The 27,982-nt window shown below is 37.9% G+C and overlaps 2 protein-coding genes across 4 annotated transcripts in view; one reads left to right on the top strand and one right to left on the bottom strand.

Moving 5' to 3' along the window:
* Positions 1–22,536, bottom strand: part of LOC110826938 (putative E3 ubiquitin-protein ligase HECTD2) — a 34,282-nt gene extending 11,746 nt beyond the window's left edge. The window contains exons 1-9 of one of the 2 annotated variants that reach the window (XM_022058085.2): positions 22,298–22,536; positions 21,736–22,068; positions 20,117–20,425; positions 17,530–17,676; positions 16,151–16,314; positions 9,130–9,232; positions 4,321–4,410; positions 3,565–3,629; positions 2,232–2,387 (exon numbers count right to left, since the gene is read on the bottom strand). In XM_022058085.2, coding sequence (XP_021913777.1) covers positions 2,232–2,387; positions 3,565–3,629; positions 4,321–4,410; positions 9,130–9,232; positions 16,151–16,314; positions 17,530–17,676; positions 20,117–20,425; positions 21,736–21,837 — 1,136 coding nt within the window. In that variant the 5' untranslated portion in view covers positions 21,838–22,068; positions 22,298–22,536. Of the gene's footprint in view, positions 1–2,231; positions 2,388–3,564; positions 3,630–4,320; positions 4,411–9,129; positions 9,233–16,150; positions 16,315–17,529; positions 17,677–20,116; positions 20,426–21,735 lie in introns of both variants that reach the window. The other variant, XM_022058086.2, reaches the window with a different exon arrangement.
* Positions 17,554–27,982, top strand: part of LOC110826937 (heat shock 70 kDa protein 12A) — a 29,065-nt gene continuing 18,636 nt past the window's right edge. The window contains exon 1 of one of the 2 annotated variants that reach the window (XM_022058082.2): positions 17,554–17,693. The gene's annotated coding sequence lies outside the window, so the exon portion shown is untranslated. Of the gene's footprint in view, positions 17,694–24,913; positions 25,082–27,982 lie in introns of those variants that run through there. The other variant, XM_087349592.1, reaches the window with a different exon arrangement.

Raw genomic sequence — 27,982 nt, 5'->3', positions numbered from 1 at the left:
CACGGAAATAAATGAAGCACGGGAAGTGTCCTCCGGTGGGGGGGGGGGGGGGGCCTTCATGCGCATTCGTGAATATTTTCCCGCCCGCAGAGAGCGTCAGTCGCTGGCAATTTTGATCCACTTTACTTTCGATGTACTTTTTATAAACAGTACCTCATTCCGGTTGTCCCACTTCGACAACAGGAAAAGAAAACATGACAGCAAAAAATATAAATTTACTCCTGTTTTTGATGCCGGTAGATGATAAATCTGCAGTCGGTCATGTAAAATGTATAGTGTCTGATCAGACGATAAACACCGCTACAGTTTCTGTACTAAATATATTCTGCGTTTTGAAATGCATCGTGACTGATAGTAGGAGATCATTTAATGATAGTATAATGATTTATACCGTGAGTTCAAAATATTCTCATGGCCACAACTCCTGCGCTGTGGGGTACGAGTTTCTCTGAGAAACGAGAAAAAAGTCAATTTAAAAAAATGAAACGGGCGTATACACAATATGAGATCCAGCTTTAAAATAGGCATAATAGGTGTTAAGTAAGAAATTAAGTACAGAGGTGCGTGAAGAATCATCTGCTTTTCCGCCTCTGCAAATGTTTGTACATTGTGGCTGTGATACGTGTTTCTTAAGTGAAGATGTTTTTTCGACGATAAACCTAGTACAAATTTTGTAGTTATTTTAAAGGCACTATGTAAGATGTTATCAGGAAGGAGACTGTCCTGCGTTATCCGTTGGACTGTGGGGTGTCCGCTCACATAAGGAAACCTTTAAGTTTGGAAGAAGTCAGATATGAAAGGTGAGATTTGAAACTATTTAGAATCGCAGAATTTTCAAATAGAAATTAGGTTAGGTTAATTTTGTGAATGAATTAAAGGATTGGTATTCTACTCGTAACACAATTTTTAGTCTTTTACTACACTGAAGCAGTGGCGCTATTCGACTGCTATCTGTACGAGAATATTGACGCAATGGAGTTCTGATCATTTCACGTGCGCTGTGACTTTTCATTTTGTTTCATATGTTCTGTGCTCAGTGCTAAGAAACACATGACCCGACTTGTTTTCGTATGTAATAACCTCTTTTGATTCAAGTGAACTTGAATGATGTGCTTAGGATAGAGAAACAAGTACAGTGAGGAGATGCAGAAAAAGTATGTGAACCCATTTCTGATATCCTGTCACAATTATGTTCCTTTATGAAGCAGAATACCGAGGCTTTATTTTGACCGAATTATCACGTAAGGTATTAAGTTTGTACTCGCGGAAATGTGTACTAAATCCTGCAGTTATTAAACGAAGTTTGAAGTTCGCCGGAAGACTGTAGGTTTGTTTGCACGCCAGTCTGGAACATCGCGTCTGGTCGTGCATACGTAGACCTGGGGACGGACATGTTCAGTACCTTATGTGATTGAGGTGTGTACCCACAACATATAAACTTCAGTGCATAAAACAGCAGTTTTATTGCTGTTAAGTCTGGTGCTTTAACGATCCTATACTTTCATCTGTTCATTATACTAAAATATTGTACTGCTGGTATAAATAGAAGAACTAATTGCTTGGTGCTGTTACAAATAAATAATTAAGTACTTATGAAGGTGCGAAGGCTGTATGTAGATTATAGTTATAATTTTTTCGATACGTGCACGTGAAAATCCCACCGCGCAACATAAATGCGTGACATGGCATATACTATGAACATACACGCAGTTTTAATGCTAATGTCCTGACGTTACGGTGAGACAGAAATAGATTTAAGTAACACCTACATTTTCTGAACAATAATGTGGGTCATACAGAAATAAAACCAATTGCATAAGAACAGTTTCTTCCTACTGATCAACATTGGCTTTGTCTCAGTCATAAAAATAAAATTATTTCTGTGTTGTTACGATATTAATTTGGAGACGACATATTTGAATAATTTTTCGTTTTTATTGCCACACTTGTCGCTTATAAAAGATACCAAATTATTTTGTTCCAAAAGATTGTAAACTATTTAAGAACATTCTTGTTTATTTCTGACCGTCACTGTCACACACTCAGTTCACAATCTGTTTCCTTGAACTAAATGTTTCAGATTATCTTTTTTTTTGATTCTCTGGATGCCACAAAAAATGATCGAATTATAGGTTAGAAACGTTTTTTGACATTTTAATCTGTTTTGATTAATCTGATACAAAACAAAAAATCGGAGTGAAAAAAGGAACATTAGAGGTTATGGGACTTACTGCTTGAACCAGTTGACGAGCAGATGATGGTCGGTGCTAGACTGGTTCACTATTTGGCGTAGCAGGTGCGCGAAAATCGTGTACGAGGACTGAGCAGCGAACACCGGGTTCTGCACTAGCACAAACAGGGCCCGCACATCGTCCTTGTCGTACAGCCTAACCAACAGATTTCAAGAAATGTGCAGTTCATAACCTCCAAATTAATTTTTTAACATGCTGACTCATTAGCTACAAGAGAAAATTACAGAGTAAGCAAAAGGAGATAAAATATATACTTAGTATGGAAAACAGAAAAAAGATTAAAATTAAGCTAAATGCATACAATAATTTAAACACCTTCTAGAATCGAGATGTCCTCAAAAGATAGCACGTTTCGGCCAAAAATATGCACATACCATTTACAACAGTGGCGAACCTGGCTGAAGGACTGTCTTAATGCACTGCTCACACTAAAAGTAGACAATTATCTTATTTGCCTTTTAGACACATGAATACCAATAATGTCCATAATGGAATGACAGTCAATTTTGTCCTTGGAAACACTGATAAGAAATAAAGTGCCAAGATGCCTTCGTCTGGAAAGTGTTATAAAACTTAAATTACTTCGAATAAGTCATTATTACGTAAAGTATCATAAAAAATAACACATTTTGTCAAATTTTCATTGTGTATTTTCTAGTTTATTAGACACAGTCCACGTAATCTTATTCCATACGACAGAGGCATGCTCTAGCTTAGACCTGATTATAGCAATATACAAAACAATTAGACTGTCTAAGGAAACGAGAAATTACGAGCAATAAAACGAAAAAACCCTTCCCTGGTGCTTGAAGATAAACGTCAGCATGACAATGAAAATGCAGTTTACTATATGACGTAACAACTCGAACTTTAGGTATTCAGCACGCAAAATTAAAATATTTTTGACCAAATATTTAAATGTATTCAGTCTTACATCCAAATGATATAATTGTTGTTTTCAGATTGTCGAGTTCCATAACGTTTTCCGCTGTTACACTACGTCACCTATAAGAGCTTTACAATCTTTAGCAAAATTTGTTTCCATAAATTATCAGATAATCGGCACATAAGATAAATTTGGAATGATTAATTTTAGCAGAATTATCGTTGATAAAAGATGGAAAACAAAAGAGGTTTTCATATACGCGTTTGTTCGTAGTCTGAAACCTGTCAGCATTATTCCGTCAAGAATTACTGATAATATCGCTTGTCAGTGCACGCACTTCAGCTGTCTGGTAGGGGCGGACGGTGTTCAGAAATTTTGCTGTCATAAGTAATGAAATGTTTCAAACTGAACAGAACTAGGACTTACATTCTGTTTTCCTCGAGAAGTGCATTGATGATAGATTTCAGCACAGTCTTGTGGATTATGGAGGGCTGGAACAGAGTAGTTAGAACATGGAAATGAAAAATCCTGTAACATGGTCTGCGCGACACTGTTTTTATTAGACAAATGATGCGAGTATATATATTAGAATTTTCTTATATCTTTCCAAGAAACATCATCCTAACTATTAAAATTGTACTGCTTGTATTTTTAACTGTAACGGCCGGTAATTCTAAGGATATCGGAAGAGAAATAACCCAATAAGAGTCTGTCTACTTGTACTCATGTTTCCCCTTGCAAGTGAAATTTCTTAACAGCAACAATTGGTGTTTTCTGAAGCCAGAACTCATCGTAATCTTCCATATGAACATAACGCATAATTAAATCAAATTTAGTTCAGCATTTTACCCCCCTAAGCAAATTGGATTTTTGCTATTATTCCTGCAAATTGGAAAGATTTTTGAGGAAGTTCACACAATCTTTTCTATATCCACAGAAGAAATATTTTAGTTGACACCATGACTTGGATTATGGTTGTATATAATTTTCCACAAAGGATGAAAGGACCCTTTTTGTTCATATAAATAAATTCACTATCAGCTGATCACAAACTAATTTGAATCATTGTTGGAAAAAAGATATTTTCCTGCGTTTCGTTTACCAGTAACATTGCCACTACACTTACTCTGCAGGAAAAATATGTCAATGTCTGTCTGTTCCTTGGATGTCATATTAACTCACCATTTCCCTCAGCGTGTCGTGAACTGCGTACAGAAACTCCATGTTTAGGCCTGGCTCTTCTAACTTCGCTCCTTCCTCGTCCTTGTTCATCTGAATTAGAACGGGGAAGTTTAGTTTTACTGATTTGGTCAAAGTATAGACAGAATGGCGCATAATTAAATCACCTGTAGGAAAGCAGGAATATTTTATGCGCTTTTCACGTTCTCTTGCCTGTAATTCTTGTACAACTTAAATAATTTACGGAAAAAAGCAAGTCCTGCGTTAAGATTCGCTGTAGCCTTTCGGGTTTTAAAATGTCTGCGAAATTCTCTCTGCGTCAAAGAAATTGAGCAATTGTTTTGTAAAATAATTCAAAAATTTCTGCACGCTGCTGGACTATACAACTGTTTGTAGCAATTTCCCTCGCCTCTACTTTATTTCTGTAAAATAAAACTAACAAATAAAACATTAAGTTATTTAAAATGGATCGATTAATTATGTGCCACCTTCTAAATTTACAGGAGCGTGTAACTCATGCCCCAAGGTTGAGTTATTTCAGAACAGGCTGATGAAGAGAATTTTTGTACTAGAGAGTAAACGTCCGGTTAGCAATGTAGGACCAGACAACTAGTTAATAGGGAATGTCCCAAAAAGATATATACACACTATAATACGGGATATTAACCTTGCTAGGCTGTAAAGGGATAATGAAGCAGAACAATTATATTAATTTCTAGTTGCACTACATCGGAAGGGAAATATTATCGACTTTCGATTGAACTGTATACAACACAAGAAAATGTAAAAATGCTAGAGAAAAAAGGTGTGGCGGTTTTAGCTTGATACCGTAATGAGTGGATGACACGGAAGATAATCTCGAAGTTAAACGTAGCAAACGTCATTTGTGTATAGAGACCAGAGGTATATTAATTCGATAATCCATTTGGGAAAGTGTGACTGATAGAGGAAGTTGTGTTCCGTTGTATCGATATAAAGCGAATTTCTGGTTCCGGTTCCTTTCAACGATATTTGAAGAGCAGTGAATCGAGATTTTGCTGCTGTGTGGTCGTGTGAAGTGTTAATTTATAATTGTTTCAGTGATAGGTGTCGATACACGTAAAATATCCGTGAATATTGTGCTTCATGTTATTGTATCATAATACTAGGAACAACTGTGATAAAGTTAACCAGTCTTGTATTGCTGAAGATCGTGAGATAACCTAACATTAAAGAATTGACAAAGGCGCCATGTTGTAATTCATGTCCATTGGCACACGAGTCAGGTAAGCTTTATTTGCAATGGTGATTTGTTGGAAGGTATATTATTTAATGTCGAATTATATGAGAGAATAGTTTTTTTCGTTTATTTAACAGCGCTGACTCAAATATCCAGATTACTTGCCGTCGAATGTGAACGTAGAGTGAGATAATAATTATTAAACTGGGTAGAAGCGATGGTAGTTAATACAAAGATCGGGATTCTAGTAGAGGTTCAGTGGAAAACTACGGGAATCGTATTCAGAATAGTAGGATATACGATGGAAATTTTAATTGGAATCAATTGAATGTGAATCAGAAACGCTTTCTGTTACGCATCTTTGGGTATGGTTATGGATGTTTACGTAAGGTGAGTTGAATAAATGGGTTGTTCCTTTTAAGGTTTGGTGATGCCGAGAACGCCTTTACTCAGAATCGTCTGCTAATGCATGATGACGTCAGCGTCGATTAAGTTTATTTCCGGTACCGTTGTGCGCTTATAAGTGAAGAATGGCTAGACCGATTTTTATGGAATTTGTTTTGGTAATTACGTCGCGTCAGGCTAATCAAAACATTGCTCTCGAGTTTATGAATCTTTGTACACCTACAAGTTGTGATACTCTTCTGCGCGCGATGCAATAGCTGGATTTTTATTAATTTTGTCATGGACGTAATGCCATATGTGAGTATTCCAAAGTAAAATATTTTTAAATTTCCTACACTGCAATAAAAACGTGACGGATTCTTGAAGTCATGAGATGGAATGTTGATGACGGCGTAGGGAATCTAATATAACCCAATCCAAGCCCGTTACAAGTGATATCCGTTGATAGGATGTGTAGACATAAATTAATTAAATTTGGAATGGACGTTGCGTAAATGATTACTTTTCACATTCCTACGCACGGTAATATCCACGCTTCTGCTATTTGGAAATTTATAGCATTGCAATTCAGATACATGAATAAATCCTCAGAAATACTGAGCATCGCTTCTGTCTGTATTTTCTTTCCATCTTGAAAATGTAAATGCATTTTCACTGCAAGTAACAATCCATTCCTTCGATATGTAAGGACGGCAATGTGTATCCTTCAGACACAAATTACACATAATTTACCACTAACCTGTGTATATTTCTATATACTTCCACCAAAGTGAAGTATATAAATCGATGGAGCACATTCTGGCGACAAGTTGTAATCGCCAATCAAAACATATTACTTTAACCCTCATCATTCCTCGAAACAAATGTGGACTATACACAATTGACTTAATACACATTTATAAAGAAACACATATATAGCATCACGCCTATTCCTTTAATATTGCTCACTTTTGTTTAGATTACGAAAGGTTGACCAATTTCCTGTACATAAAACACGAATGTCTCATCAGCATGAAAAGTTTTTACACCAACCTAGTAATAAATTACATAAATTTCAACATACACGTGGTATTTATATCGTGTAATTAAGAAATTGAATCAGGAACGAACGCACCTAAAATTTAACAAAGCCATTGGTAAAAATACACTTTTCATATCTGATAGACGGAGGAGTGAAACACCAGAAATGAAAATTTAAGACGTGTATTTGTACAGGTGTTTTGACCGTGTACATGATAATGAAATACGCAGTTAATTAAGAATGTTTAATATGAAGGAAGTAATCCAAATCAAGATACACGGAGACTTACGCTTTTGGGGACAATTCGTCCCAGGATCGCGATATCGCCGTACTGTGTATAAAACGCGATACTTCGTGCATATCCTTAGCCAGTTCATCACTGTCGAAGAGATCCTTGTCAGGTTGACATGGAATCACTTTCACCAGAATCATAATATACGTACATCACACAATGGATATCGTCCGAGAGCATCTAACTTCAGCAGACCTCCCATAAAACCACTCCGTTTCAAAAATGAACACTGTCAGTACCGCATTCTTTGCGTACGAGGAAAAATTTCGCCTACTAGTTGAAGGTGCCGCCATGGCGTCTGGTGTCTTCGCAACCCCTTTTACTAGCAAAAATATTTATGACAAAATTTCGAGGAGGAAGACATCGTTTCTAGTCTGTATTAAACAAAATGCTGGCATATATATGTGGACCATGTATTTGGAATTTGACCACACCTACCACCCTCTCTTAGAGCGTGCGTCTGATATCTGAACTTAAGGTACCCAGGCATCAAGTTATTACTGAAAATTAGAAGGACGTTTTGGTTAACTGACGCCCCGACAACTCCCTTGGAAACGCTATCTACAGCAAACGAACCCACACACGTAGAGGCAACATTACGTAACCCATAGGTTCACAAGAGTTTTGTCATAAGTATCTTGATAGAGTAAAAGCAATTTGTGACGACCTACTAACATAAGGGTGGAGTCTCCCACGAGCTCAATACGCCATCTCTTGCTTCTTTAAACCATCTCTGCGTACGAAATCCATAACGGAAAACAGTGCCTTATAAACTACAATTTGATATGTGCTCACGCTAACAGAATTGTTGTCTTGGCTGAAAGCTTTTACGTGTTCATACTAGGGGCTGTTGCTACTGGTGGAAGAATTATCACATCGGGTAATTTGTCCTTTGCGGAAAGAACTTTGGTTTGGTGGTTAAGCTTGGAGAGGTTTGGATTGCTTTGCATATGCGGCTTGGTGGGATAGTTTTTGGTTGAAGGCCTCCGTGACTTGGATAGACGGACCTTGGAATATGTCGGACAACTAAGAAAAAACACGAGAAACATCAGAGTAGCCGAAGTGTTAGACCCCAATCGTTGCGTCGAATTGGCCGCCTTGTTAAAGGACAGAGAGGTTGGCCTGATGAGCACAAACCCTCCTCGATTAAATGTGGGTGATATAAGACAGCCCTTGGTTAGCACAAGTACTTTTAAGTCGAAATTATCAGGGAGTGATTTCACCAAAGCAACTAGAAATACGTAACACTAGAAAAATAAAATCATAATGGTATAAGCGTGGTGCAGGCAACATTAACGTAAGTGAATGTAAAGTGCGTCTAATAAGCAACAACTTACCTATCGGCTCCATGTTTCCACTAGAATAAACATCTACTGCATAGCACTCTGCTAGATTACTTTGTGACTTTCCGGTAAATCCCGCTAATGCCAGGAAGTTGTTTCTGATGCGTGACGTCCAGGGTACAAAGCGTGGGATGGATGTAGTTTCTGAATGTTTATTATCGCCTAGTGTGTAATGTGACACTCTGAAGAGACTTGCCAGAATGTTTTAAATAAGTTTCTGATTTGGTAAAGGAAAAACACGAGAAAAGATTTCGTGGATATTTCAGAAGGGTATGTTGGCAATAATATCGTGGCCTCAACTCATTCACCAAAAATTCTACCTTTTATTATATTTTTCTTCCCCTTTGGAATTTTTATTTAATATATAGTCTGTAATCAAACTGTGTGTTAACATAAAAGAACTGCTTTTCCCACTTTTCAAAATGGGTCGTGTTCCATATTTGACTTCGGGCTCCGTTGTAAGATATTTAGTTAATATTAATGGCCTCCCCGCCACTCAATTTATGCAGAATGAATATCAATGTACACTGACCTTAAAAAGTGCACAAATTTCGGCAAAGGTGTTGAAGCAGCGCATGTAGAATCGCTGTAAGGACGTGTAGTTTTCTGTCTGTTGCGCCCGGCGGACATCTTGTCTGGAAAACAAGATAGAACGTCACAATCTATAATAATAATATGAAAAACTGTATATTATTTCCAAATTATGTTATTAATATAAGGAATAATGTATATATTTGTTACAATTTTAGGAACTTCGTCACTGGAAAGAAACTTATATCGTTACATTCTAACTCCATTTCGAAAATCTAATAATTGCTTAGGTCGTGAAATTATCTTTCCTTTACTGGTGCTGGATGTTCATTAACGTCTTCATAAAATTACGCCACTCCACCTTACTCTTCGCCAGGTGAATCTGACACTAATTCTTACGCCGTTATTCTAGCATCCACTTTAATATTATCCTTACATCTATGGCCGGCTTTTAGAAAATGCGATTTATTATATTATTTATTTGAGTTACCTATTTCGGATTACATTCTTTGTCCAGTCACGTGACGACGTTAATGCCTAGTGAATAAGTCCTTATTTTTGGTACAGAACATACTTAATTAGCAACTTCACGTGCCCCTCAGCAGTATAATTATCCGAAACAAATGATAGTCGTTCTACTCATGTTACTTAAAAGAGCTGCATTTGAGGATGTTTGAGAACAAGGTTCTACAAGAACGTTTAGGCTAACAGAGATGAAGTAAGAGGAAAATGGACAAAATTTGGCTACATAATGAGGGGTTTTATAATTTTTACTCTTTACCAGATATCATTACTATGTTTAAGTCGACGTCTTTGACATGGGCGAAACATGTAGCATGAATATGAGATGCTGCATTAACCCAAATAACGATAAAACCTAGAGGCATGTTATTTTGCTTATGTTTCATTTGACGCATAGTTTAAAAAGTTCAATATTTTAAATGGTCTTTCGCGTTGTTGTGTAAAAAACGACAGTATACACGTAGCTTGACAGGGAAGCGATATATTTTGTGTTTGTAAAGGGAGGTTATGTTATGAAACATGCGCAGTTGGGATAGCGTTAGCCCTGCCAGTAATGTGTATACACTTTTACAGCCGTTGCCATGCCTACGCAAACAAAACACTTACCTTACACGACATGCAAAGACTTCTATGTATGTCAGCTCAGTCGAACTAGACGTAAAAATACCATTGCACAAAACATTTAGACAAGCCAACTGTGATCACTTTGTTAAATACATAAGGAATATATGAATAGTTAAAAAGAACTTCTGTAACAAAAATAAAACCAATTGGCCGTGAAACACATGTCAAGTGTTAGTGATTGATGTCTCGTACACGTCAGTTGTAAACAATAATTAATTAATAAGATAATACAAGATTTATTTACTACGACAAATGAAAGATGTCGGTTGTGATAATTAGCAGCTTAGATTGAAGTGTGCAGCTTTAAGAGAGAGTTTAAAAAATCTACATATTACGAGAAAATTTAAAATTATAAATGTAGTTTGATGATATATCAAATGATCAGATAAACTGGAGATAATCAGAGAGAGAGAACGATACAGAAAATTATCCATAAAATTGCCTGCTCCCGAGACACAGAGACAAAGGAAGACTTATTAGGAGTAGAGTAAAAGGCAATTTTAATTTCTGAAGCGCAAACGAACTTGACATTTTTTCTTAATTTATCTCCCCCAGATGCCATAACTGACAGTTTATATGGGAACAACGAATATATACAGCCACTAACACCACATTTCTCAATTTATCATAGTACCAACATGGCGACAATGCGAACCTATGAGTTGGCCGCATTAACTACACCTAATATTTGTTCCTCATACCTGGTGTGGCAATATATGTACTTTTTCCAGGATAATGTTTTATAAAACTTAAAATAACATGGCGTCTAGGCAAATTCGACAAATATCATTCAGTCTGTTGACGATAAAGAGTGAACCACTGGAATTTAAAATGTCGAATGAATATTGACAAAAATAATTACAAATTCTACGTGATATATTGTTAACTGCGAATAATTGTAAATTTAGCGACAGAGCGAAACTTTGAGGTTATATTTGATAAATATGCTATAACGCAGTGGAAATATGTAGTGGTGGAAATTATGGAAATGTATGGATCACTATGCAGTGCAGTTATTAAGTATTAGTTGCTAACAGAATATTAATATGTAATTAAATATTTCTTTACTTTAAATGTTGTTTTTTTTATTAATTTTTGGATAGACCAGAATTGTTACAACAGTTGTGTGAGCTTCTAATTTATTAACCTGGCAACCGTTTAGATGGACTTTTGTCTTTCATGCTGTTTCGCAGGGCAGGTGACAGGACTTCATATTTCCAGATAAATGTCCTCAGAAAAGCCTGGCATTCTCCATTTTTCATGCGAACTGTTTACGTGTCAGGGTTCATTGTTGTTAACACTCCAAATGTCGTTGCCTAGGCAACGCCAAGCTTGTTCGATAATCCGGTAGTTATCAAACGCTGAGATGCGTATTTCATTCGGACAGTAAATGCAGACGGTAGCTTTTGTTGGAGATGATATATTTGACACGTTAACATAATGGAATAGGACAAACTCGGAACAAAAAGTAGCATTAACGGCGCACTCAGAAAATCCGTGGAACTCGAAGTGCAATGAATAATTTCCTCACGAAGTTGAACTTTGTGTTTAGGCGGCATTATTTATATTTAAAAGTTTAATAATTATATATATATATATATATTATTTGAATGTAGATTACGCAGTTAGAATACTTGTAACTGTGGGTACAATGTTGTAGTTATTTGTAAATATTAGTTTCTTATGGTTAGTACCTCTGACCACTTAATTTATAGACAATGTTGTCAATTGTACCTACCATTGATTCAAATTAGGTTTTGTAGCTAGTTTAACGGTTAGTTAAGTGGTTTCTCGACATTTCCTGGTTGCTAGGCAGATAAGACAAAAGCAGAGTTTTTTAAGAATCGGCCCATTCGCTTTCTCAAATTACACAGTTTTTATTGCATTGTTTACAACTAAAATTTGTAAGAAAATAAATATTTTTATAAGCCTTACTTGGCTTGGGCCCACTTATATTTGGTTTTTCATTAATATTTTCACACTTTTCATTATCATGTCGTCTTGTAACAATTATGTCTATTTTTAGGGATACTACTTGTCATAATTCTTTTCTTAAGCGGAAATTGTTATCAACAAAGGCACAACTTGAGTAAGAATTAAGGTACACAAAACTTTGCGTACACAAACGCAGATATTTATTATTCCTGACAGATTTTGTCAAGAAACCAGAGTCCTTACGAATTCATTTTCGGCATGGAGTGGGGAGAGATTCCTTCATAGTCATTGTAGTAACACAGTCACCAAAAATAACTGCTACTACCATTTTCACCAATTTATGCCTTCAAGTTTTAGATATGTTTATTGGTGTGATTTAACTGATCATTAAAATAGGCCCGTATTCAATGACGGATAATAACATGGCATTGAGAATCGTCAGATTTTTTAAATTTGCACCGTTAATTTATTCTATTCAAAGCCTTGCGGCACACCGGTTGAGAACCACAGTTCTATCGGTCACACAATTAAATGTAGCAAAAGGGAGAGAGAACAGAAGTCTTACATAAAGTACTTTGTCGCTGGACAAAAAATACAAAATGTCATCAGTTATAAAACGATAGTATCATCTGTGATAATGCTAATTAGATTTTTGTTGAAGATGACAACCTTGTTGGATATTGCGCCGCGTAGTCTCATAAAATTTAACCGATGTTTCGGAGGTGTTCACTGCCTCCATCATCAGGTAGATAAACCTGAAATCTCACTTAGATCTTGCCTACCGGCTACTCGTCCGTCGACTACTCATACGACAGTTTATGTCGGCGTGCGTTTATGCGCGTGTAAGTAACTTGGTGGGAAATTCTAAACCAAACACGCAAATACGCAAGATAATCCCCAGGATTACGTCATTGTCCAGCCATACGGACACCAAACACACCGACTGTGAAAAAGTTATTGACCTCAGAGAACTGTGGAACTCTGGCGACATTAACAGAGGTTCAAGGTCAAATTCTAGCGAACGCACCAAAATTACTACGATATGCGTACACCTTTCCTAACTTGTTCGATGTACTGTATATTGAACGAAACATGCGTTATCGCTTGTAAGGTAGGCTATAGAACTTGAATCGCGCATTGAGGTATATTCAATAGTCTTCACTGTTAAGAATGAACGTTTCTGATGCTGTCTGAGCTCAGTGGGGTCATATTTACACTATAGGGAAGGAACTTCGAATCTCAATGCAGGCAAAGAATGAGAGAAACAGGAAGCTATTTCCTTGCACGAGTGAAGTTCGGAGTTTGGAGCAGCAATTGATTTAAAGGAGTGAGTGACATAGGATCAGCGGTCTCTGACATCTGAAAGACGTATAGAACAATATAAATAATTAATGTACCTCCGCGCCATTAGAACATTCTTCTTGGTTTTATCTAAATGTGTTGAGCTGTGTCGAACATGTAAGTACATGAAAAATGGCCGACTTAGCACGCCAGAAGATACACTGTCCACAGACCAATAATCCTAAAAAAAATTCAGCCTACAGACATTCTGTAGTAATGACAATCAATAAACATTTATGTTCGTCGTTGTCGTCGGCTTTTACGGATTTTACGTGAGTCATCAATATTTGAAAGGCGATGTAACAATACTCCCACACCTCCTCCTGTGGTCCACGTGGTATTTATTGACTCTCTTAACTGTTTTCAAAACACAAAACTCTTAATGGAACTTATTTTACTGTTTTGACACTTGTATTATTTTCATTTATTACTGATCTGTAAACACGACTCCTTACAGAAAAATATTACCAAACTTGTGACCAACAGTTGCGGTTAAAAGCTTTGTTTAGTCGCACACCTCATCAGAAATACCAATACAGTGACAGATTCCATACTGTAATTTTTTTAAAATAAGGAGTATGAAATAAATGTGTCATGGGAGTGTTGAGAAAAGCAAGCAGAAGTTTAATCGGGAAATTTGAGACCACTTCGGCGTTTATAAGGGTTACAATTAAAATTACCGGTTTCTTAAAGAGGATATGAAGATTGCTGTCTGCTGGGTTATAGCGCCTTGTAATCTGGTACGCGGCACTACAACCCAGATGACAGCCATCTTCATATTCACCGCCGTGAGAAACTCTTATCCTTCTGAGAGGAAATGAAAGTGGAGGTTTCTAGTACACACGCATTGCATCCGTGTAGGAGAAGTTGCCGAATAAGCACGGCGCTTTTCGTAGTTCTAAATGTAGTCCTTCAACTCATATTACATTCAAAATGTGCAGAAATTCATGCATGGACAACAGCCAGCAAAGATCGTGTAACATTTAGTAGCACAGCGGTAACACGTGACTCAAACTGAAGGTATCCAGTTCGAATCCCGACCTGATTGTGACAACACTGATAGGAATTTTCATGATTTTACTTAGTCATTACAGGGACATTTCATGATAGAATTTCCTCTTCCAAGTAGTTACGCCTCATTCCTTGCTACATAATCTCTTTAGGTTTCTAGAATCGTTAAATAACTGATAGTTGCTGGGACCTCTAAGTTTTTATCGTACTAGGTCTATATATGACATCGGTCCATGGTTCCTTTGCACCAATCTGCGGAATATTAGCTAGAAGATTATTTTCATAATAATTCGTGTTGTAAAGTTATGTGTTACTAACAGAACCTAATACCGTCTACAGAAAATACAAGGAGGCGGCACACATGGCACTACTTGCCAATCCTATCAGCCAGCCTAGTTTGTATTTATCTCCTATTTGGATACCTGTCATCTCTGAAGAAGTCCAAGTTGTGCATCGAGTTTCAAATTAATGGTCATATGTATTTATTCCCACCTTTTGTGAGTTTTTTGGCTTTATCGTGTTTAATGAAGTTTGATTTCTACTATCTATTCTTTTACGTCCCACTGATGGATGGTGTGGTGTTGTCTTTTTATTCCGGGACTTTCACTTTTTTACTTTACCCGGAGATAGGGAATAGCTCTATCTAGTGGGCCCAACTGAGTAGGAACCTGAAGACGGAGATAGAGCCCCATCTCCGAAACGTCGTTTTATGTTTTATATTTTATTGACTGGACGATGGATAATATCCAAGAAGATATTTATTCAAATGACTCATCACCATCGTCAAGAACTTTTAGATTTGATATATTGTAGTATACTTAAGCTGCCATTCATGAATATTATCAAGTGTTTACATAAAGTATTCCAGCTTTGCGATTAGTAAGAATATGTCTCAAGTTGAGAAGATAGATGACTCAGAAGACATCAGTGTCGAGTGGGTTGTATCACTTGGAAATTTAATGTATCTTAAGTGTTATGAACCACAAACATAATTGTTTCCGAACCGCAGTTCGCTGTCACATTGTGTGTATGTGTATATTATATGATATTTTAGAGTTTTAACTACAGTAAATAATTTCAAAAATATTTCAATATTTGAAACAATACTTAGAATTCATATTTTATGTTAACATCATCCCAATTAAATGTAGGCTATATTATTCCATCACGGATGTTTTACATGACACGTTTTCTGCAACATTTTATGATTGTAGCCTAACTACTAATGCGTTTTAATATTTAAATTATTTTAAATTTTCAGTTATTTATTCTATGAAAATACTAATTACATATGTGATAATTAAATGTGACTTAGTCTCATATCCACTCAAATTTAAAGTTTGATATAAATTTCCCCGTTTCTTCGTTTGTTCATAAAAAGCATCGGAAGTCTTCTACATCTTAACCTGTGCAGGGAACTAATAACTGCGACGAACTGATCCTTCATCTAAGGTCTGTCTTCAGTTTTCAGAAGTTTAAACGAAATTGAAACATCTTCACCATTACCCAAAATTGCAGAGGCCAATCGACGAATAAAAACAATAAAAACAAAAAGAATGGTAGCTTAAATAGGATTTGAATATGCTCACAAGAATTCCTCTCTGGTTTTCCTCCACGTGGGATACTGGGGAATGTCCCTAACTTCTTCTGGCTCCGAACACGTGAGGTTCTCGACACTCAGAACCGACCGAAACCCGGACTCTGGAGTGGATGCCGGACTCAGCGCCAACCCGCAGCTCTTTCCGTCACAATCCTGCACAAAGCAAAAATATACAAGTTATTTCCACCATAGTAGGAGGTCGTAATTTAGTTTTAATTTTGCGTAAAGCTCCTGTAACTAGTGAGGCTACAGATTTACTCCAGACGTACAGGTTTTGACATTTATAAATGCTGAAGCACTACTAACTCAAATTTTGACATATGTAGGGAAGTGAACCTGTAAATGCCAAATAGATTCGCCATTGAAATAAGAAGCACGTTCAAGTGAAAATTACCAGGAAGACCCCGAATTTTAAAAGAGGATGTTGAACACATAAGGAAATCGTGTGTGTGAAGTTCAGTTAGTTAGTATCTTAGTGTGCTCAAGATTGAAAATCTGTTACGGACGCCATTACTAAACTACATTAAGCGCATAATTTTAGTGCAACTAGAGTCGAGTGGACACGCGGATGCACATCGCAGCAACCGTAAAATAAAACTTTGTGAGTTGCTGAACATTTCAAAACAAACCGCACGTTTATGTCTTATTGAAGACAGACATTTCATGATAATGTGTTACCAACATTGAGTGGTGCTAGTGATGCTTCCATCTCATTTGTTCTTGCGTCCGCCATGTTGGTATTATCAGTTACAGGAAATTATAAAGTACGATATTAGTGTAACACAGTGTTATTGAGTGTTGGTTAACTTCGTTCTCTGTCTGTTCTGAAGATGGAAATAAAAGTTCGCCCTTCGAGTGCAGATTTGGAAGGTTTAAATTTATGTTCAATGCGAAGTACCACGGCGAATTTCAGCACTAGTGTCATTTTGTGTATAATTATGAAAATGATGATACGGCGTATACTGCGTAAAATGGAATATTACAACATGGCGACCGGGCGAACAGTTTTTCATTTGGCAAGTGGAGGTTCTCATGGCGATGAGTATGAAGACGGTTGTCTTCTTGGTTGTAGCGCCGTGGAGTCCGGTAGAAGTTTACAAACGTCCTTGTTACCTCCAACACAAAGGCGTTGAAGATGGCTCTGATGATGGAGGCAATAAGGAACTCCGAAACGCTGGTAAAATTTCTACCGGAATAGACGGTACTACAATCCAGACGACAACCATCAAGCGATGAACTGTTGCTTGGACACTCGTGACATTTGGTATGATGGGAGATGTCTACGTGGTTATATTAAATTTATCTAACTTCCATGCGAGTTTGAAAAATAGCAACATGGTGATGATGCGAACATTTAAATTTCTGTACCTTAGATATGGGCGGCAGAGATGTCTCGGATCCGGGTCGTAGAAGGAAATTTCCGAGGGTCGTGATGTTCACATTCCCCAGCCGACTGACCATGAAGCTGCCGATTCGCCCGTACCGTGGAGTCCGCTGCTCGGGGGATGGTTCCTGCTGTATTAATATGCGTGGTAAGTTCACACGAGGAAAAGACGGAAGTAATTCTATATTTCTGTTTTGTTATGATACTTCTGTCTTCCACTGGAATCTGCTGAAAGTACCTCCCTGACTCCCAAAGAGGTGTCCTTACATTCAACTTAAAAGTCACTGATAACAGGTATGGCCCACAGACTTTATAGAGACATCATCCCGTTAGAATGAAACGGGAGGACAACGACAAAAAATATCAACCGTGCTACGTCAATATTTTATACGAGGACCGCCTCCATTTAAATGCCACTTCTATTACCACAAGCAAAAACAAATAAATTTATTCTTTCAATTTTGTCCGGATTTTATGCAACAAATAAATTTGTCTATCACATGTTAGTAACTGGACATTTGATGGGACTGTACCAAATGGCTGTTAAATTTACATTATTTTTTTTAAACTTATTTATGTTCCATCAAAGGTGGAATAGGTCCGTCTCATGCATTTGAAAGCTGTAGTTAATTCATGATAACTGCTTTGTCGGTAGCAGTGAAAATTACCGGGGGGACAAAACATTGTCATACTATCAGAAATGTTACTTGATCCTTTAAAACACAAAGTTAACGTAACTAAAATTTATAAAATTCAGTTTCTATATCAAAACACAACGTGTCGCCATTAAAAAGACTTGGCTAATGTTTTTCAGCGAAATAATCGCTGTTTATTCTGAGGTCCATACGAATCCCCGTAAATACACTCTGTGGGAAAAATACAGAGTTACCACCATGCTTTAAATAAAAGCAAGAAGGACACACGTTAAAAGGTCAGTGGGTCAATCGACATATATCAGGGTGCACGTGTTTTGTGCAAACAGCACATGTCTGTTACGAACGACGAACTGTAGGTGGCCTAAAAAGTCTGGACGAAGCTAAAATATTGTGCAGCACGCCGCAATAAAGCATCGTGAATAATTTAACGAAGACCTACTTCCCAATCTCCGGCCAACCTGTCATTTTACGGACAACTTGTCATACCAGCAGAATGGTTGTAAATAGAATCGTGGTAAATATTAGTTTCTTGTCATATCGAGTCTCTCCTTTCTTTATTATTTTCTTTACTTATCTTCTTCGTTGATTTTCTTATCTCATTTATTATTCGGTTTAAGACAATGCAGATAATGGAGAAGGCAAACGGGGGGTATTGGATTCAGGGATAATCTTCTAAATCCAAACCAATTTGCCTAACGGGTATGTAAATCTGCTGAAACTGCGCTGTACAATGTTGAAACAAACTGAGAATGTAATGGAACAAAATGAACAAAAGCTTCTGACCAGAATGGGATTGAACTCCATCATCTATAGCTGGATCACTTTCGCCCTGGAAAGCATGAATGTAACAGTTTTGGAATAAGTCATGAAGGGGTACATGGCCAGATGTTATCCGAATGGAAGTACTGTCACCTCAGCTTTGAAGCCTGGTGGTCGACGAACTACTTGCGACTCAGTGGGATTTCTAGATCATTATAAATGGGAAATTCCTATAATGGTCTGAGATAAAACTCAACAGTGGCGATGTATTTCTAGCCATACAGAATGGTACTAATACATTTTGACAAAAAAGTATGTGTGTGTATCTCAGAGGACTGAGGGTGTTTGAGAACAGGTCACTGAGAAGAATATTTGTACCCAAGAGGCATGACATGCTAGGATGCTGGAGAAAGTTGCATAAATTGTACTCCTCGCCAAATATAATTAGACCGACCAAGTCAAGGAAGATGGGATGGGCTGGGCTTATAGCACGAATGGAGGAGAAGAGGAGGAGGGTTTTGGTGGGCAAACCAGAAGGAAAGACACTGCTAGGAAGACCTAGACGTAGGTGGAAGGAAAATATTGAATTGAATCTTAGATAAATGGTATGGACTGGATTCATCTTGCTCAGAACAGGGAACACGGTAATGAACCTTCGGGTTCTATAAAATGTTGGGAATTTTTTGAGTGGCTGAGTAAGAAAGCAAATATATCTCATATGCCTTAAGGTACCAACTCGTTCCGAGGAAAAGACGGGTGTCTAAGGACGTCAAATACCTTGCAAGAATGATACAACACGCAAAAAAAGGTACTTTGGATCACATTAGTGCAAGAATGACCTGAGACTCATCAATGACGTCGGTTTAGATAAGCGCACCAATGGCCTACGTGATGTGCCGTGGTGGACGCATTTGGAATGTCAGTTTACTCCAAAGAGAAATTTTTTACGATTTACTTTGTTACGTTGTTGATGTTTGCGTGTGGATGTGCATGTTTTAAAATGTCACTTTATGCTCGTTCGTTTGGTTGCTCTAATAACCGGGGTTATTTTTACATTTGGTTACATACACGCTACTTGATTACTCCTTATAACAGAAATCGTAAAAAGTCAACTACAGAACCCGTTACTTGGCTACGAATAATTTTGCGTACTTACGATGGCAGGAAGCCTAAAGCTGGGCAGGATCGGGTCACTGCATGACCTCTGCCCATGCACCCGTCCCGCCCCTACGCCCACGCCAACAGGCTGATGCTCCGTTCGCTGGACGATGGTTGTGGCAGCAATGTAAGGCTGTCCACAGAAGGGACACGCAGCCCTGAGCCGAGGCCCTGGCTGCTGGTGGTGGTGGATGGTCACTTTGCATGCTGTGCAAGTTGTCACACTCTCTTCACGACCCGTGGTCCCCGTGTCGTCGACTTCGTGGGGTGTCCCGTACACGGAAACCTCCCGGTTATGGCAGGAGCGCTGGGTTAAAAACAAAACTTATTTTGTTCCCACATACTGGGCCCATCACTACTAAATTTTTCTGACAATACGTTGTCGAAAGGAAGTTATGTTTCAGGAATAAGATATTTGAACGCGTTAACCTTCGTGCCGTAAACACGGTCTACTTGGTTTAAAGGAATGAAACCAACGAAACAGACAGAAGAGAGAAATATATAAAGGAATGGAAAGAAAGGTGAAACAATGAAGAAGAAAGGGGAAAAAGAAATAAGGAAAGACGGTGTGATATGAGTTAAATGTCATTCATTTTTTGATTATCTCATAGAATTATTTGATTCTCCTGACATATTATCAAAGACGCATTTGATTAATAGGATTTTAGGTTTTCACGGCGGCGAGTCTGAAGATGGCCGTCTTCTGGGTTGTTTCGCAGATGAGTCACCAGGGACCTCTGAAACGTCGGTAAACTTCTACCAGACTATACGGCGCACGAACCCAGAAGAAGCTATCCTCACGCATTTGTTCGTTCATCTGTCAATCGATTTTGTGCGTCATGGTATATTTAAGATGTAACATCATGGACATTTCGTTTTAACTTCGGAAACAGAAGAAATGTCCTTTAGTCGCACGTGATACAAGAATCACGAACTGGGCTATCGATTTGTTTCATTGTTGTAAACCTGGGAGTGATGTTGCAGGGGAAATATTATGGTGCATAATGTACCTGTGTTGAGTAAAACGAGTGCTTTTTATGTGTACCTTGCACAAAGTGCAAGACGACTTGTGTTCATTGATTCAAACGCGTAACCAAATCTTGTCTTTTTTCAGAAATCTTTATAATATCTACACATTTTGTGTTGAAATTTCTACAGAAACATTTATAGTTTATTTTTCCCAAACAGTAAACTAAACCTTTTTTCAAAGAACGACCGAATTTTTGCCTTTCCACTCCACGCCTTCGGCAAAAGAATTTTTGGCAGAAACACAAATAACACCGTTGAAACATCCACTGTAATAGAATTTTTTTATGTTTCTTGTTCCCGAGGCTAAAAATCTCTTTCAAAGTGTTTCACTTTGAATCACTTGAAGAAATTCATAGCGATGTAACAACTGCACTGAACTAACTGTTGGCAAGTGATTTCCAGGCATAGAAGAGGCGTTAGAATATGCTCATAAAGTCAGGATGAACTTTAATGATAGGCCTGTATTTATCTTTTGTGATGGTGGATCTTCGAGATTCCTGACGGGAAATTTCTAGACCAACCGAAATAACAATTCGTGACCAAAAACAATCCTGGACCATAGTATCAAATAGTTTATAAAAATCTTACCCTTTCAGTGTCGACGTCTTCAGCATCGTCATCCACAGAGCTCCTGAACGTGTTCTTGAATCTCTCCCATACCCACGACATAGGTACCGAACTACTGTTCATCCAAGTTTCTTGATCCTAACTAACCATTGCGAAGTGCTGCATCTGCAGTCTTAAGGAACGCGTTGTATTTTACGAAGCAGAGGTGCATGGATTTCAACGTGAAATCCCTATATCTGTGATACGTGTTCGCTGAACGCATTTGTTTTTAAGAGACTTTCTAATAACTGTATATAACAACCTTCTGAATTTATTGTCCTTTCTAACATCGTTAACTCGTCACTTTATGAAACCCTGAAAATGTCAAAAGAATTAACTTTAGAGCAGAAACGTAGGTGATTTATCGTTTAGGCTAACATTCCTACATTTTCAGGAGAGCCACGGTGACGCTCTGTGAGAGCTATCGATTTTTTCGTGTTTATTACAGTTTAATAAGTTTTGGTTCTGAATGTAATGTGTATTGGAATTAATATCAAGGGAATTCAATTTAACAGAACTGTGTTAACTTAAAGAATTCAGTCACCATGGCAACTGAAGCATTCCGATCCAATGGTAGAGTTGTAACTCTACAGTCTACATAAGACACAAGACGTTAACACTAACAGAACTGGTATGTTCAGTAGGAAATACGAATCATACGTCATACGTCACACGTACACACGCATATTCACGCCTAATCACGCACATTGCAAGGTTTTGGAACTGAACTTTACACCACCGACTATCGCGTTGAAGGAACTTCTCGACTCTAACGCCCCGTTGTCATCCTCTGGACAAAGACACGCTTCTCCCTCCATGACGATGGACATCGATCCACCCTCTCCATGCCTTTAACTGTTCCCCTCAGCAGTCAGTAAAGGTCACAATTTCTCCACATGCAACCGTTTTTCCGCCCCATTTATGTAATTAATTGCCATGTTAAGATAACATTTTTTTAAGACACATAATTTTTAAGAAAGACCTTTGAAAATATACAAAACTTTAATTTTATGTTTCGTATTCTCGTACGTTAGACTTTGTAACTAGTTCCGTATGACATTGTAGGTCTTAAAATTCAGAATTTTCATGCTTATAACGTATTTTGGTACATATGACTGAATGAGCAGTTTCGCGTTTGGTGTAGAACAGGTAATGTTTCATGTTTGGTTAATGGTTTAGATATATTTTACGTAATTTTTATGGAATAAAAAGTCAAAAATAATCACTGTTACTTATTACGTTTTGGAAGATTAAAGTCTTGTAAAGATGTGTTTTTAAGGTAACCCAAGGTTTCTACAAATTTAAATAATTTACTTTATTTATTTATTACATTTTTTAAAAACGGTTTTTCGGTAGTTCAGACTATACAGCGTCAAATAAGAGGATGGTAGTGAATAATGAATTTGAAAGGATGTGGAAGGAAGCGATTGTGGGCTAATTTACTTTATTTAATAATAATATTAAATTAATATTGTTCTCAATTTATACCTGTGGCAGTGTAGAACGTGTTTTGCGAATTTAGTTTTGATTGTCATTAAACCTAATTTTCCAGCTTCAACAATTTTATTTTGTGAAATAGGTGAGTGTAAATTGCTGTTTTTGCTAGCGATCGTGATGTGGGTATTAGAAGAGTGAATCATTCCGCTTTCACAGTCAGACAAGATCGTATTTCTTTTATTACGATGTTGGGTTTTCCAAGAGAGTAGATTGTTACGCATTTTGTTTCTTCCGTTCGCCACTGGCAGGAAGTGACGTAACGACACGCTACATGGCGTACTGAAAGAACGTAATTCAGAAATGACGCCGATTTCTGCTGGAAACAATGTGATTCAGTTACACTGCACATCCATAGCTTCCGGTGTTACTTCGCATTGGTTGGCTGTAAGGCTTTAAGCCCCGTTCACACTGTTACGCTTTTCACTATAATTGATTGCTGATCCAATGTCCTGTACCTTGGAAAGAAATGGTGGTGGGGAGGGGAGCTGCTAACATCCTTCGGGCTGACTGGCAATACTCTGCAGATCCGGAAGCAAGGACGTATTAGAACAGAACGTGGCGTCTCAGCCAGCAAAGTGACTTGCTGAAGGGTCAGATTTTTGGCAGAGAAATTGGGGTTATTGTACAGGTGTGGACCCGGCTTAATATGCAAATTTTAACGAACGATAATTTTCTAATTTGTAATTCCATGTTGCTGTACACTTTCACCTCGTTACAGAAATAAACTCTATAATTACAATATTCAGCGATGTGCACTGTATAATATTTCCATATATTTCGTTAAGTGTACCAACTTAGTGGAGCAGAATCCTTGAGAATGTGATAGTGGCTCAGTTGGTCAAGAATTTTCGTCTTTTTATTGAACTCAGTTTCATTAGGTGTTCACAACTGCATACCATTGGGCCCTGTTCTTAGCCAGTTGAATCCGGTCCACATATTCCTGTGCTATTTACGATCTATTATAATACGTATTAACCTTCCGTATTTAAATGAACTTTAATTGTGGGCTTAATACATACAACATGTTATAAATTGTTTTAAATAAAAGTTGTAGACTGTAATTAGATTTGTGCTTTGTATAATGGATCAGCTGATGAGATAATTGGTCAATTCGATTAGGATTTCATGTAAAAAATGTATAATGGACCGATGTAAAGCAAAATTATACCAGCGCGCCAATATTTGACGCAGATTTCAATATCAAATTTTACTTGGTGATGGAGTAGTTCTTTCCAACGGAGTCCCTAGAATATAATTCTTACTGTCAGGCATGGCTGATACTGTTACGTCTTGTAATAACAAGACTATTGATAATGTCCAAAAATTAAAATTTATTTCAATATGGCCAGATATATTCAAAATCATTCCATCGAAATCTCTTCAGTCGTTTCAGAGATGAAACATGAGGACGTATACAAAGAACTCTGCAGCCATTTTATGTACGTCATACAAATAGTGGATAAAATATGTACGAAAAAAATATTGCGAGTTTTGAGATGTTTTATTACATGAGCAGTCCTAACGAAAACGGCGTACTTGTTAAGGGCGTATACAACATTAGCCCAGTTTCTGCGTCGGAACGTATTTCGTCGGGCGTGACGTTTCTCGGGTGCTGCTGTATTTTCTTCAAGAGCTGGTGTTCGCGCGTGGATGCGCTCCAGCGAAGACGCCTCTCCACCGTGTTTTGATTCTGTGTAACGCGAGCTAGACACCAGTTTGGCGTGCACAGCCGTTATCAAAACAGCTACGTTGAATGCAAGTGCGCATCGAGTAGTGGAGTAACAGAAGTCTAAGGAGGATTTGTAGATTGCAGATGTCGGCTCATCTTTCGGCAAGTATACTCAAGTTTTGCGAGGCCCTTGAATGAAAGTCTTTGTGCGATAATTCATGTAAAAGGATAAGTTAGATGGCACATTCGTGATTTTTCGAGAAACTGATATTTTAGGCAAAAAATACGCGTATTTTGGCGCAAAAACGTTTGCAACTTTGTAAAACAATGTACATAAATGGAGGATTTTAAACTGTGAATCATTTGTTGATTTATTGAACGACTCTTTGTTGGTCATATACCTACAGCAGAGGTCGGTAACGTTTTCAATACCGCGGTCTGCGTTAGCGATTCATATCATCGTCGAGGGCCGCAGAGTAATATAATGTCGTGGAGATAAAACAAATTTTTTTTCTTTTTAAATTTTTTTGCTTTCGTTTGCCTTTACGTGTAGATAATGTACATATATTTTAACAGTGTTCTTCCCAGTAGCATGAAAATGTTGCCCTTCTCTTATTGGCTAATTCCCAAATCATGCGATCCGCCGCTTAAAAAGTTACGTGGGTCACAGTTTTTTAACCCTGACCTATAACACTTAATGGTAAGCCCAAGACTTTAAGTACTGCGATCTATTTGACGCTGTCACGCAGAACGCTGATTCGTTATGAAGTTATGCAGTACTGTTGTAAAGGCCGTCTAGCGTCGTTAAGAGCCAGATGTTAATGTCTGTAAATCTTATCTGTTAGACAAATTCTTTACGTAATTAAAGAAAGACGTAAACTGTCGCGTCTAAGTATTGGCAGTTTTATTTACTGTTTAAACTTGTTTGCTATGTATATTTTTTCTGTAATGAATGAAACCCTGATATTTTGAAACAGGCAGTAAAATTTGTTGTTAATGAAAGCATCTCCATTCGTAGGTCACTATCTTATACATAAAATTGTGGGTATATTCGCTTATAGCTCGGGAACGAATTTACCAATTTACACCATACTTGGTGTATACTTATTCTCTGAAACAAGAAAGAAGTTTTAGAATGATAAAAATTCTGAGAATTGTCCCGGGTTCGAAATCTGGTGAGTATAATTTATGTATCTTGTAAAAGTTTAAAACAGTCGCCAAAACTGAAGTTGTGTTTTTCGACAAGAAGATTACAGGAACAATGGCTACGACCCCGAAAAACTATCCTGAGACGGTTTCTGTAGCTCGAAAACTAAACATAATAGAACCGCGCAAGGCACACAATTTTTTGTTTCAGCGAGATTGCAGGAATTAAGGTCACAAACTCGAAAACTTCCCTTGGTTTGAGTCTCGATGAAGATGTGAAAAGGGACATAATACGTAACAATAATAATTATCATAATTATTATTTTTCTGTAGTATTCAAAGACATGAATCGAATTATCAGGCCTATAATAAGCTTTCGGACATTAAAGATTGGAAAACCACTAAAAATGTTATTCTAAATGGTGGTTCTGCCAGCCAAAATACGAAAAAAGAATGTTTACCACCAATACATAGATACGAGGTGCGATCGGAAAGTTTCAAGACTGTGTCAATAGCGGGCGAACCGGATGTACTACGAGCTTCTGCCTTTAGGGGGTGCGGCCTACATTCATAGTGAATCAGTGTGCCAGCCGACATCATCAAATTAGCATTTGTTTCTTAGTTACGGGCGTTTTGGTAGTGCATTACACCGACCCTCCTGCGATTTCGGAATGGCGTGTGCATCAAATTTTGCCAAAGACTTGCCAAAACGGCTACGGAAACCTATGAAATGCTAAAGCAAGCATTTGGGGAGTCCGCAATGGGTCGTGCACAAACTTTTGTGTGGCATTCACGTTTTAAAAATGGCCGAACCTCTGTCGATGATGACGAGCACAACGCCCGAAAATGTTACGAAGATTCGGCAGGCCATTCACGAAGATCGACGTCGTACCATCAACGACTTGTGCGACATTGTTGGGATAGGCTATGGGACCTATCAGTTGATTCTAAAGGAAGAACTCCACATGCGACGCATCATGACAACGCGCCAGCGCACACCGCCCTCAAAGTTCGGCAGTTTTTGGCCTCAAACACCATGGCCGTCATCCCGCACCCTCCTTATTCGCCGGATTTAGCTCCGTGTGACTTCTTCCTCTTCCCAAAGATGAAAATTCAGCTAAAGGGAAGGAGATTTGAGACGATGGAAGAGATTCAGGCAGAATCGCAGATGGTGCTTGACAGGCTGACAAAGAAAGATTTCCAGGCTTGGCAGCGGCGCTGGGATCGTTGTGTTCATTCCCAGGGGAACTACTTCGAGGGTGATGGATGAATTTAATATCTGAGATAAGTGTACGGGTTTTTATAGGCGCAGTCTTGAAACTTTCCGATCGCACCTCGTATAACTTCATTAAGTGAAACGAATTAAAGCATTAAACACCACAACTTCCATTTCGCTCTCAGGCATAAAATGTCATATTTCTCATCTCCGATACGGGCTTACAGTTTGCCCATTTCATCCTCTGAGACTTTTGTTGTAGTACTTAAACTGTCTTAAGTAGAATGTTATCCAGTGTCTCGATGTTATAATTAAAATATTTTTTCTAATCTTCTGTTGAAATGAATTAAAGGGAACTCGTCTGCGAGGTGCTCCCCAAAACTTCGGGGAATTTGCTCATAAAAAAATTGCCTATCATAACTCCTAGTTTCCACCGTCTCCTTCGAAGTAGTCCCCTTGGGCATGGATACAGCAATCCCAGCGTTTTTTCCATGATTCCATGCATCCATGGCTGGATCTCCTCCATTGTGTCAAAACGACGGCCTTTCAATCGAAATTTCATTTTGGGGAACAGGAAAAAGTTGAAGTGGGCGAGGTCAGGCGAATAGCATGGGTGGGGAATCACTGTCGTGTTTTTGGAAGCCAAAAACTGCCGAACAACGAGCGATGTGTGGGCGGGCGCGTTGTCGTGGTGGAGAACC

The sequence above is a fragment of the Zootermopsis nevadensis genome, unplaced genomic scaffold, assembly GCF_977971745.1.
Source record: "Zootermopsis nevadensis isolate Lab colony 2312 unplaced genomic scaffold, Znev_1.0 Znev_ptg000016l, whole genome shotgun sequence".
Lineage (NCBI taxonomy): Eukaryota > Metazoa > Arthropoda > Insecta > Blattodea > Termopsidae > Zootermopsis > Zootermopsis nevadensis.
This window is presented reverse-complemented; position numbering and strand designations above follow the sequence as displayed.